We start from the raw sequence: 13,294 nt of genomic DNA, 5'->3' as shown, positions 1-13,294 counted from the left end.
GGTCTGGTCACAGACCATCCCTGTGCTCCCATCCCTTCTCAAATATAAAAAGAGAATGTTGAAATACTTATACATTTAATTTATCTTCTTATTTTGTACCGCTTGGAACGTTAACTACTGAAACTCCTGAGTCATAGTGTAGAACTTTAATATCCACAGAAACTCTAAATTAACCACCCACAATTGGATTAGATGAGGTTAAATTACGGGTGATCTGTTTTTTGTACATTTTATCATACCGGACACTTTTATTCTATAAACTTCTAGCAGAGAACATGTTTCTTTTGCGTCAGCGTGTTTTGTAATGTTCCCCCATACAGTACATACATTCTGTTACTGGCAGCTGCTGAGAAAGCCATATAATTATCACCTCTCAAGCCAACCCAATGCCGTGTATTCTGCTCTCCATGGCTTAACATTAGGTAAGCTACATTGCCGTGACAGTGCAATTGGTATTGCAGTAATTTTCATGAGCCACAGACTGTGATTATTTGAGTTTGTCTGTGGTTACATTTTTCCCACCAGTGTTGGAAACCGAGAGCCCAAAAATCTGTTTTTCATAAAAGGTTTTATGAGGAGACCTGCCGCATGCCAGTCTCCCTCCCCACCTTTCACCCCACATCCCTCGTTCTTTCACAGCCAAGAGGGGGGCCCCCATCTCATCCCCGCCACTTCAGATGAGGTCCGGGGACTTGAGGCTGTAAAACCTCAGTCACCATTTTCCCCAGCAGTCTGTGGACAGCAGTTGCGGCGTGGTGTATTTGGGCTTGGGATGAGGTGAACCCCAGGGTGCCGGGGGAAGTAAAGGGGGCACTTTGCTGTCCCTCTCCTGTCCTTACCTTCCTGAGTAGCACTCAGCAGTGAAGGGTTAACCACAGGAATGTTTCGGGGAACAGGCACTGGTTTAATGGACTCTCCTGGAAACACAAGGGAACAGGGCACAGTTATTCCAGTCAACCTCACTTTAGTCCACCAGGAACCTCTAGAGTCAAGGGGGGGGGAAAGCCCAGAGCACTTATACCTCCTTCTACAGAATAAAATTGGGATATTATTTCAAATACTGGACAAAGAGAAGTGGTTTTATTGGAGTTTGAGAGCAGCTAAGGCCTCAATACAGTCAAATTCCCCAATTTACTTAAGCCAAACTGATGATTTACTTCCAAGCAATTGGAATATTCCTTTGTACAGCCAATGTATAGAATCTCATGAACTAAAGTAGCAGAAGGAAAAGGAACACCTTGCCGTCCCCACTTCTAGTTATTGGGGAACATTAGATTAAAGACAATGCAACCCTGAAATCCCATATGCTTCCGATGTTTTGCGATTCCACTAATATGATAGGACCCGCCAAACAAGCCGAATTGAGATGCTCTACATGGATCCAAATTAACAGAGGAGACCCACGAGGGAAATCCGTGCAGCCATACATATTTAATGTGTTTGTTTGACAGGTTCTGGCAGCGGGTGCCCGCCGACTCGGAGTCCATCGATCCCAGAGTGACTTTCGGGTCACTGGGCGGAGAGAAGTCATTTTCTCTGTGCCTGGGAGTCACTGGACTAATCACAGAGGATCCAGGCCATGGGGCCTCCAGAGGACTAGCTATCACTGACCCCCCTGTCCTCACCCCTGGTTCTGCTCTGCTCTTTAAAGGCAGAGAGTGAGAGAGAGGGCGGGAAAAACAGGAAGAGACTGGCAGGTCAAGTCCAGACAGCCCTGACCTGTACAGATCTCTGCCACCTCCTGCCTAGGTTGAGTAAAGAATCGATGATAAATCTTAACTGTCTAGATTCCGTCAACAACTTTAATGAGCCATAAGCCAGTGAAATAATAATGGTTAGCAGATAACAGCTAGAAGACGAAAGAACAAGCATCTAGTTAGTCTTCGTAAGCGTGATAATGATGGTGGTGAGCTGCCAGGGAAGCAGTCATTAGGGTTTGTTTACACAACCCAGTGAAAGACCTGCCAAGGAAAAATGCAGAGGCCCAATTTCTGTGCTTTTTGACTCAGCCTAAATAAACAACGCAGGTATTATGATAAAGTTTGTCCCATGGACGCGAGGCGAACTGACGCTAACGTTACGCCAGTGGACAGATTTTGACTTCAATTAAAGAATCGTTAAACACGTTATTACAAGTTGGTGAAAGCGTTAATCAGGACCAGATGAAGAATTTGTCAACTGAGTCACACAAATAAGCATTCTATGTTTTCGGGGGCTAATTGGAAGCTTGTGACAATGTGTATTTTTTAGTAGGGTATCACACCATATGGGCTAATTACATTTGGGTTCTTGATAATAGAAATTTGAAATCCCCTGAGCTAGGATTACTGGGTGGTATGTAGAGATCCTATACTGCACCTGCTGGTGGAGGGATCTCTGCGGGAGTGTTGGCTGGGCAGTGGGCTCCTGGGGGGATGTGGATGTTGTTGTAGTTGGCAGGGGGGTACGGGGGTCCCACCATAGAGCCCGGGTCCTGGTCTGGTCCCCCAAAGCCAGGCTGGGAAGAGTGAGTTGGAGACAGGGGCTGGCCAGGCTGAGAGGAATGGTACGAAGGCCCCTCTCCACCTTCAACACCATACTCACCTGGAGAGACAAAGACAGGAGAGGGGGGAGGGGGGGAATAGGGGGTTGGGGAGGGAGAAGATCACGTTTAACTGCACTGCCCCTTTAAGTTGAAACTACCAGCAGAAGCACCTCTGCCTACAGTACATGCATACTAGACCACAAGCGCCTTTTAACATGTTTTATTTTTTTTTTGAAACACTGCTGGCATCTCGACTTGCTATTTGAGAACTAGAAAAGCATAACACATCCACTACCATTCAAAAGTTTGGGTCACTTAGAAAATGTCCCTGTGACCCCAAACTTTTGAACGGCAGCGTAGCTACAGTGCAATTTTGCCTCAAGACCCCCCCCCCCCCAAAAGGCCATATGCGCTTCAGACTGTGTGCACCGTCACCTCCCAGACTAGCCCTTCTCTCTTCACGCCATTTTATGCAACAGGAGGAATGAGTCACCACGAAAGCCCCTCTTTCCCTTCATGCCTTCAACCACTGATGCAAAGGAACATTACAGGAAACCCTGCAGCTATGGAAGTGGATCTGAGCTCCCAACACAGACAGCTTCTTGGCGTGGTCCGGCTAGAGGTGGCTACTCTGGGGCAATGGCAGTGTTTGGAGTGGCAACACACTGCTGTAATGGAATGATGTAAGATATGCATGTCGGGTAGAAGCCGAACACTATGTCGGGTTGAAGCCTTCCCAGTATTAGGTTTGTTGTGTAAAACTGTAGCCCAAGATCAAAAGAAAAGTACTAGTTTAATGACATTTAAAAGAATAAACATATTTTATTGAAGTTATCTGAGCTGTAATATACCCATATGCTTATACAGAGCATTTTGATGATTGTCAGAAAAACAGACAGAAATATTTTGAAATTCTCTCTCTGATTCTTTAGACTTAATAAAACGAATACTATGTTGAAAACATACTTTGAAGTTACTTGATTTAAAGAGAATCTATCATACCTAAACCTTTTCAGCGACAGAAAATCAAAAGCGTGTGTCTTCATGAATTACATCTGACACCACTTTGGACACAGATCACTAATCAATGTTAAATTACATTCAACATAGGAAGTGCAACACGAATAAAACACATCGATCAGCGTCGGTCTTAAAACCATTTTCTCTGAAGACATTTGGGTTTTCTTGCCTGCTGTCCCGATTCCCTCGGACTTGAAGTTAAATTACAATAATGGGGGACTAATTCCAATATACCGCCCAGGCTTGTGTCAACAGGGTCTATATGTGTCATGCTGTGAGAAGGTCAGTCCACGGGGAAGCCCAGAGGACTGCGGGGCTGATACGGGCTAGCCCAGAGGACTGCGGGGCTGATACGAGGCAGCGGGCCACATGAGGATAGGGAGTGTAGACTCTCAGAGATATGAAGAGCTGTGAAACAGGAACAGGGTCATTTCCCTGCAGACTCTACCCCTGTCCTGCTCCACTCAGCCCTGGCTGGCAAGCACAGTCTATACCTCACACACTGGGCAGCTTTGTGTCCCACTCACTTACTAAGTGGGATCTGGATCGCTCTGAGATAAAACCATGAAACGGTTCCCCTCTCTCTCCTCTCTTTGGATCAGGGGATTCTCCCACGATTAAAGCCACGTTAAAGTAAAGATAGAGCATTAGTATTATATTACATGTGAATCAGTGAGAGACAGTAAAGATAGAGCATTAGTATTATATTACATGTGAATCAGTGAGAGACAGTAAAGATAGAGCATTAACATTATATTACATGTGAATCAGTGAGAGAGAGTAAAGATAGAGCATTAGTATTATATTACATGTGAATCAGAGAGAGACAGTAAAGATAGAGCATTAGTATTATATTACATGTGAATCAGTGAGAGACAGTAAAGATAGAGCATTAGTATTATATTACATGTGAATCAGTGAGAGACAGTAAAGATAGAGCATTAACATTATATTACATCTGAATCAGTGAGAGAGAGTAAAGATAGAGCATTAATATTATATTACACCTGAATCAGTGAGAGACATTAAATATAGAGCATTCGTTTTTTATTACATCTGAATCAGTGAAAGGTGGTAGAGACAGCAGCAATATTTGCACATCTTTGCCAATGGCGCATTTATCATTGACTTGCTCCAATTACAGTTGAGAGTGAAGTGTGTTTTAAAAAGGTGTGGACTAAGGATCTACCACAAAGGCTTGGTTCAGCCCATTCAGTGATTCAGCACAGGGTTTTAAAAAATATAATGAATAGTGAGATAAAATTGAGAACAATGGATTGCAAAACATTTTGGGAAAATGTAGTTGGGTCCACATCTCAAGGCTTGGAATGATGTCCTACACTTGAAAAATCTGTGTTATTCAAAAGTTTGGAAAGACATGCGTTTCTGACACAAAGTTGAGTCTTCAGATCACATGTATACACCAGTGACACACCGCCCTGAAACCCTCCAAATCCAAATGATTCAAATGAGTGTAGCTTTTGTCTGACTGTAGCTTTGCAGCATGTGAATTTGAATTTGGATTAAATTATCCCCTCTCCACACTTTGCCCTTAATACCTTGGTTACTTGAGATGAATGACCTTACATTTTGTAAAATGCTAATAAATCAAAAATGTCTGTACCACTTTCCATCAATTAGTGGCATGAATACAAAACAAGCGTGCATTCTCTGACCAGTCTAGTGGGCAATAAGGCATGAAGCCTCTGTTTGTTTGTTCTAAATGGCTGGCAGCATAGCTGGCAGAACTGCGCTCTCTCTTCCATCATGAAACACCAGTAACCAGGGTTCAAGCACGATGGCAGAGGTTGGAGGAAAATATGCTAATCAACTAAGTAGCTTCCCATTAGTTTCACTCCATTCCTTTGCCCTTGCTAATAATCTTCTCCTTCTTGCAAAAGGAAAGCCAAGCAAATATTTAGGAGAAAATGTGATTACTGGGGCCCTTAAGCAAAACTTCCTTTACAAACTATGAAAACCATCCTGAGATTAAACATTAGAGGAAACTAAAAAAAAGAAAAGAAAAGCCCAACCAATTTAGTTGGAACCGCCCTATATTCCAATCCATAGTAACCATGAAGTATATAAATATTTACATGTGTTTTTTTTTTGTTTTTTTTTATGTGTAGATGACCAGCAGGCTGCCATCTTCCTGAGGTGTTTGACAGACGTGGAAAAAAAGTGCAACGCTGTGATAAGATCCTGATGTGTGTGTGGACAGAGTTAGACTAAATGCGATGGAGAGGGTATGACATCAGCTTTCTTTTGCGATGTCAAACCAGCAGGGAATAACCGTGCATGATGTCAGCACTTTCTCTCCTAAACAAAGAAAGTAGGCTAAAAACTATTCTAACAGACCATTCAGACCGACACAGTGGAAATGGGATTCGTTCGTTTGACAGAAAACAAAAAGACGTAATAAGAGACTGGCTAGTGATACATTAACGTGAGGCACCATGCCTATCATTTCTGCTTGGCTGCGGCCTAGGGTCGCAGTGGAACGCAGGGCCCCAGAGATGACTTCATCGCTGAAATGTGGCGCTCAGGTCAAATGTACTGCAGCACGCCCAGCAGATGTTCTGTGAGAAGCACAGTGACAGAGCAGTGCTAGAGCCCGACGGTCTGCTTCATATCACCTAATGGGCGATCAGGGAGATCCTCCTGTCGCTCAGCACAACCGGGGCAGACGCCTGGAGAGGCTACATGTTCAGCACTTCGACAACTATGTAGTCCCTCCGAGGGTTTCAGTAAAAGTTAGGCCGTTAGAATGTATACCGGAAGACATGCTTGGTTCTACGAAACAAACAAGACAACGTAGGTACAACAGTCGTTCTCATTTTAAGATTGTTTTCCGGTTGTATAAGCGGATGATTTCACTAAACTATTACTCTGGGACGTGATAAGGCGCACAATGGCGGCCAACCTTTTGCTGACTGAGGCACCGCGTCGCGCAGATGGAGGATAGTGGGCCTAAAGGCTCCCGAAGAAAAGGCCAGGAGAACAGGTATTTTCTTAACAGCAGAGCCAATGTGTCTGAGCAGCCGTACGGATCTATCAGTGCTTACCATATGTTTCCTCCTCATATTCAGCAGGGCCAGCTTGAGGGTTTTCACCATTCTTCAGACAGTTGTGGATGTAGGTGGCCTTCCATCTCGCATACTTCCTGTGCTGGATGTTCTAAGAAACCAGGGAGGTCAGGAAGTCATGGAGAAACAAGCAAGATAAGAGTTGTGAATTAAAAGCAATTTATCAAACAATGGACTGGAGGAAAGGCTAATGGCAAGACTATTTATTTTCCTAGGGCTTACAGTCTTACAAGGTGTTGCCGCCACATTTTGTTAATGGTATAAAGAGAGTCTGTGACTCGGGCTGCTGGATGTTACCATGGTGACACTCCATCTTAATTCCTCCTCCACATTTACTGAATTGGTTGAAGAGTTCCAGAATGTAAGACACCAATCAGTCGTTTGCTTTTCACCTGCTGTGTTAAGTTAGTTCACCATAAAATTGAGGGAAACGGATGGAGTGAAGCAATAGGTGCTGTTTCTAAAACCCTGGTCACGAATTTCATTAGAAGTTCTGAGGACCTAACTCAAAAGTTCTCCCCCTTGGTAATCCTATTTATGGATTCATTAATTCGAAATTCATTGGAGGAGATTCCTTTGGAGAGAACAACATTTATAAGGCCCTAAACTACAGATTAGGTTTAGCCACAAGTGGGTTGGTTCAAACAAGGAAATCCAGGTTTGTTATGAAATGATTGAAATTCAAGTTGTTTCTTTCAGAAGCAACTAAAACACACAATCCTAGTTGTAATTAATCACTGGCGATAACAAAGACCTGAGGGAAGGTTCAAGTAGCTCACACAGAGTAGCTCACACAGGCTCAAATATAAATCTGACAAATCTCCCTCCATAATTCACTAAAGATTTTTGCCAACCACTCTCTGGTGAGGAAATTTACTTTCTCTGTAAGAAAATCCAATCTCCCACAATGCATCATGCCATTCTTTGTATATACCCAGTAATCAGTGAGTGGGGGACTGTGAGGATCCATTGTCTGGGTTAGTGTTACAGAGAGAAAACTCAGTGTTAAAGAAGCCTGTCAAATGAGCTCTCTACAGCAGGAAAATGCCTGGCCCTAAGGGAGAGACCAGCCACTCAATGAAACATTGTCTGCTGTCTGCCACAGGCCACTTCCCTGAGTAGAACAGCCATCTGCAGCCATGAAGACCCATGGAGAAGCTCAATAAGGCTGCTACTAGTCAGATGGAGTCATTGTCTACTAGTCTCTATTTGTCTCCTGTCCTGGGCAGCAGTGTGATATGTTACAATCGGTTTCCACACGAACACTTTAAAGACCTGCCAGTATAAGTTGCAGACTGGAATTAATAGATCAAACAGACATTCCTGTATGACTGGTTACAGTGGGACTGGGACAGGAGTCAATCTACACTATGATTTCTCCCAGCACCCCCCCCTTTCCGAGTCTTTGCTTTTTTTATGCTTTTTTAACTGATGGATGGAAATGTGGATAATCAGTCATACTAATATTACTTAACAACAGTGTAAATGGATCCATGTGTGGAAACAAGATGGATGTAGTCACAGTATCATCAACCGATAAGTCCTACAGGGTAGGACAAGGATATTTCATATCAATGACTTACCTCCTCTGATAACTCGCCAAAAACTGACAGGACATCTAACAAAAGGCTAGAAGTATAGAAGGACTTAATCATGTTCCTACAGAGAAAGACAGAAAAAAAAAAATAATTAGTACAGAAGGACCATTGCTGAGGTAAATGTGGTGTGCTTCCTAGTTATGAAGTATTTATGGTATGGAAATACAAGGCAGAAATTATAGTATTAGGAGCAATAGGGTTTGCATAGGCTATATGCTAGTTATAGATACCCATTTACTGAATCAGATAAATTTTAGCCTACTGTAGGTGTTTGTAGGAATTTAATTGTGCCTTATAATGGTTGTATAGTAGGCTGCAGTGAACACTATTTGCTACGCAATTCTTTAAGCTCTCAAAATATTTTATTGTAAACAATTAGAAAGTTATGCGGCTGTGATTTCATGTTAGAATGGGAAGGACAGGGGAGGAACAGTGGTATATCCAAATGTTACTTTACTTTTACGTTTTCAGGTGATTGAGAGTGCCCTCAAAAGCATTAATCCTGTGACTTTCTGGTTGGATGAGTAGTGAGGAAAAAATGCAAAAGGGCTTGGCACAGATGCCCGTGCCATGGCAACAACTAAAATTAAGAGTTGAAGATCGCAGCAAGCGATCCCTCCTATGCATTAGACAAGCCATTCTAAATGTTTCCATAATGGTCTTACAAACGGGAATTCATTAGGGCTATTGGATGAGGGAGCACAGTCACAGTACCAGCACATAATTTCATACAGGCCAGCACGCTTTAAAATTGCATTTCTAGCATAAACGTTAAACAACAATTACTATGTTAACCTATGGCCATTTAAATGCACTGGGATACATGGAAATATGACTGTAGCGTGACAGTTGTTTTGTTAAGCAAACTGAACAGAACTGCTCAGGACATTTTAATGTGTTTTTGATGTTGGTAGATTTTATGGCTCATGTGCTAATAGGGTCAAAATTAATAAGTATGAGCAATTTCTGAAGTTCTGCATTGCTTTCAGTAAACACTACAAACTGATAACGCGGACGGATTAACTCACATGCAGTCTATTTTTACTGGATTATAAAATCCCACTGTGTGTTTGTTTTTTCAAAATAAATGTATAATAATTCATTTCCCTTTGTCCCCTTAAAATGTTCAGGCTCTGTGTGCATTAGGAAACCCTTTTGAAGATTTTTTAAGCCCACAGACCTGATTGGCTGAAACGACCCCAAATCTTACCCAGCGGTACAGTCAATGTTCTATAATAATCAAATCAGCTTTGTAACATAATGCAGTTGGACAAAAGTACTATCCCATGCAAACTAATACACAAAGTAAAAAAAGAAGAAGCGTAAACTGAAATAAAATAAACACATTTATTTGATGATAAACATGACGACCACTTTTCCTTTTTAAGAAACAAATAATATTGGCATCAAAAAAAGTTTAAACAGGTCTGTAACTCCCCTAGAATTCAAATACTTGCAAACCATTTGCTTTAATAGAGTAATGACACTAAAAGAGGGGACTGTGGGACGGAGTTCAGAAGTGACACCACTTGTGGGCATTCAGTGTAGTTCACGCCAGTGGAACCAGGGAGGAAAAACAGGTCATAAACGGCCGCAGCTGGTTCCAGGAAGCATAAACACAGGGATGTAAAGAACACAGAAACATGGGGGCTTGCTTTCAGTGGGCTTCCAGTGCACAGTTGTGCCATGCCAATGTAAGCCTTCTTGTGGAGCTGTGCAAAGCTGCGCAGGGCGGAAAGTAGACCAATGTATTGAAAAACTGAAGGAAGTTTCTAATTCAGTGTTAGTTCCCATAAACATTCAATTCTGGACCTCTGCCACCACACATGACATAACATTTATGTCTTGTTTATGTAGATCCAGATTCTTGTAAATCAAGCCCCCCCCCCCACTGGAGTGGAATATTTCTAAATCTGGACATGGACACAATGCTTTTGTAGAAATTATTTTGGTTATACTACCAAATGTCATTCTCTGAATTTACACACCACCAGTGACAACATTTCCCCAAAGACACACATTAAGACGTCTTGTACTTATATACCTTTTTTCATTCAGTTGATAACGCAGTGTTTTCCATAACTACAACGCTGGTTTAAATAAGAATGAATTAGACATTAATTAGGATATTTAATGCTTTAAATGTTCTTTGAAATCTCACTTTGTGAACGGCCTCTTCTTAAACACAGCGCAGAGCAGTCACTGCCTCCCAGAGGTGTAAAAGTATGAAGTAGAAGCACTAGGATGTGTTCACTAGTTGAGGGACGTTTGTAAATAGGACCTAAGTTACCAGGTAAAAGGAGTTAATTTAGGCCATAATTAGGAACTTCTCTCGACTAATGAACACAGCCAAGTACAGGGGAAGTACTTGTACTTCATACACCTCCACTCCCTCCGTCTATAACCAGGACTGATCCTCTGCCTGGACCACACTTAATCCATTCCTATTCAGTGGTCTGTCTTTCAAAAAACATCTAGTGGTGCACAGCGCCATGGGTCGATCAAAGTTAATCCATCCACGCCATCTCACCCTGAGGTTAATTACAATGGGGTTCAATAGGATGCAATTGAAGACAGACCACTGCTTTAGACCGTAATGAAGGCTGACAAATGATGTTGTGGCTTTGTTCTTCCGCTCACTGTTAGATGAGATAAAACACAAACAAAATGCATCTTGAATAACAACTCACAGCTGCCAGTAAGAGAACAACCAAACAGATCAGTAAATAACATGAATTTTATTTTGTTGTTCGTGCAGGTTTCCCCTCGACTAATTTGCTGACAATAACGAAAGCCCATTAAAACATCAACTCATCTGATATATTCCGGATAGGAACACTGTTGAAACCCCATTGGGAATGCAGAAAGAAATGAGATAAAACGCCAGTTTGGCCGAGCCCTCAGACTGCAGCTCACATTGACTAAAAGGGACACAGGCCTATTACTGAAAGTCCAGCTACTGTACGCCGACATCTCATTTGTGCGCATCTGATATGCGTCGCTGGCATTGAGTCTCATGACGCAGAGGGTGGGTCGTGGGGAAGAGGAGGTGAATGTGAAAACAGAAAGGACTCAAACACCATGGAGGTTCATTTACAGCACATTCCAGTCTGCATTCTCAACACAACAGAGTGCGCTTTCATGGCTTTTATACAGCTTGCTCTGCAGAGGTCAGCACATTGGACAGGAACTGGGCCTGCCTCTGGCTACATACATGCCCTGGACTGAGATCCCCACTAAAGCTTGGCTGTAGTTTGTTAAGCAATACGGCCTTTGGACGTGTGGTGTATGGCCAACAAATCACGGCTAAGGGCAGTTCTCAGGCAGAACACAACTCAGTCCCCAGAAACACCAAAGTGCCTCATTGCTAATAGAAACGGGTTACCGACTCAATTAGAAAAGCATAAAACTATTTTGGGTCATATCCTGTTTTGGTTTGGGGACACACCATCTACTTTTAAATGTTTTGTGTACATCAGGAAACCTAATTAACAGCTATTTCAGTGTGATTTGGTACCTGGTATTTACCCCAAAAAATTTGACTCATAAATCAAACAGGATAAGAAATTATTCATGTCCTTGCTAAGCTGTTCCATCTAACCAAGGCTTATCCAACTCTAAAACTATTTATTTTGGTATATCTTAATTTCCAGATGATTTGCATCAACATCTGTTAAAAGCTATGAATGCAGTTTGGCTATGTCAATGCTTTCATGCATTCACAGGTCCTGTCCAGAGGTGACAGATGCCTTAGTCTCCATGGCCACTAAAATATTTAATCAGAATTTAATGTAATCTGGATTCATCCAGTTTCAAATATTGTAAAAACACACTTGTGTTGTCTATGACAACACAACCAGCCTACTGTATGTTCAATGACCTGGGGATTGCTACTCGGAGAACACCCAACGTGTGGTGAACTACAATCAGTTAATCTTCAGCTATCCTTTACATTGCATGCATTCCATGTATGGAATTGCATGTAATTATAAATTGTTTCTAAATAGCATATTTTGCTTCATGACAAACGACTAGGGAACTACCTAAAATTTTGACCAACTAATTATCTTTTCAGGGAACGAATGCTTCCAAAATTATCATCTGGAGAACCACATAATATCTAGTTAAACAAGCATCATATGAAATTGTCTTCTTTCGTAGGATAGGACGTATATTAAGAGATTAGATAGGTGTTACAAATGGACATCTAGCATTTAATCCCAAAATGTCAAGTTCCCCAATTCCTTGAACTGCAGGTGGTCATCAAGTAAAAAAATGTAAACATGCATGGGGTGATGTTTGCATGTCTTATGTTCACATTACCCTTTGCATTTTGTTCAAGCAATACAGGGAATAAAATGAGCTGTGTGTCTGCATTAACACAGGCAGCACAATTCTAATCCTTTTCCACCAATTAATTGGCAAATTCATTAAGCTTGGCCTGTTGTCCAGGCAGGTGGAGCTTGCAGATGTGTTTTACCATCCATTGGTGTTAAGCAAACCTAAGCAGGGTAATAAGCAGATCATTAAACAGCCACTGTGGCAACTAGATGTAAAAAGATATATAATAATAATATAGGCCTAATAATAATAAATATCACCCAGTCACAGATTCTTTACCAGCCAAAACAGTATTTACGTATATACTTCCTACAAAACAAACTAGACCTTTGGGTGGAAATGCCTTCACTGTACAGTCCTACATTGTCACTAGTAACAGCCGACCAGTGTGGTTGGTGAAGAAGAAATTCTACTCGCCGATGCAAAAATCCATCTGAATTTGGCAGGTGTTCATTTTTATCTCCATTCATATGGAGAAATCTGTATCCACCCAGGGCACTGGGCCATTCAAAATGAACTAGCAAATTGGCCTTACGACATATCAAATATGCTCTGTAAAACGTAAAAGATGGTGATTGGTCAAAGCGATAGGTAAAAAAACAAATACAATCTGAATTTAGTCAGCAAAATCTTGGTCAACAGGAGCCAAAGACTGCAATATGTCGTCACATTTCTCGCAAAGACGAGAACTGCGTGAAACTAAACTAAGCTAATTTTTTGGTTAG

At 41.9% G+C, this 13,294-nt stretch overlaps 1 protein-coding gene across 2 annotated transcripts in view; it reads right to left on the bottom strand.

The window, feature by feature from the left end:
* Nucleotides 1-13,294, bottom strand: part of vta1 (vesicle (multivesicular body) trafficking 1) — a 34,664-nt gene that overhangs the window by 2,028 nt on the left and 19,342 nt on the right. For both annotated transcript variants that reach the window (XM_010882583.5, XM_010882584.5), the window contains 4 exons: nt 8,214-8,289; nt 6,610-6,721; nt 2,359-2,583; nt 840-917 (listed from right to left, as the gene is read on the bottom strand). In XM_010882583.5, the coding sequence (XP_010880885.1) occupies nt 840-917; nt 2,359-2,583; nt 6,610-6,721; nt 8,214-8,289 (491 nt within the window). The remainder of the gene's footprint in view (nt 1-839; nt 918-2,358; nt 2,584-6,609; nt 6,722-8,213; nt 8,290-13,294) is intronic.

This window comes from Esox lucius, chromosome 18 (assembly GCF_011004845.1).
Source record: "Esox lucius isolate fEsoLuc1 chromosome 18, fEsoLuc1.pri, whole genome shotgun sequence".
Classification (NCBI taxonomy): Eukaryota; Metazoa; Chordata; class Actinopteri; order Esociformes; family Esocidae; genus Esox; species Esox lucius.
Note: the sequence above shows the minus strand (reverse complement) of the source record. Positions and strands in the feature narration are given on the sequence as shown.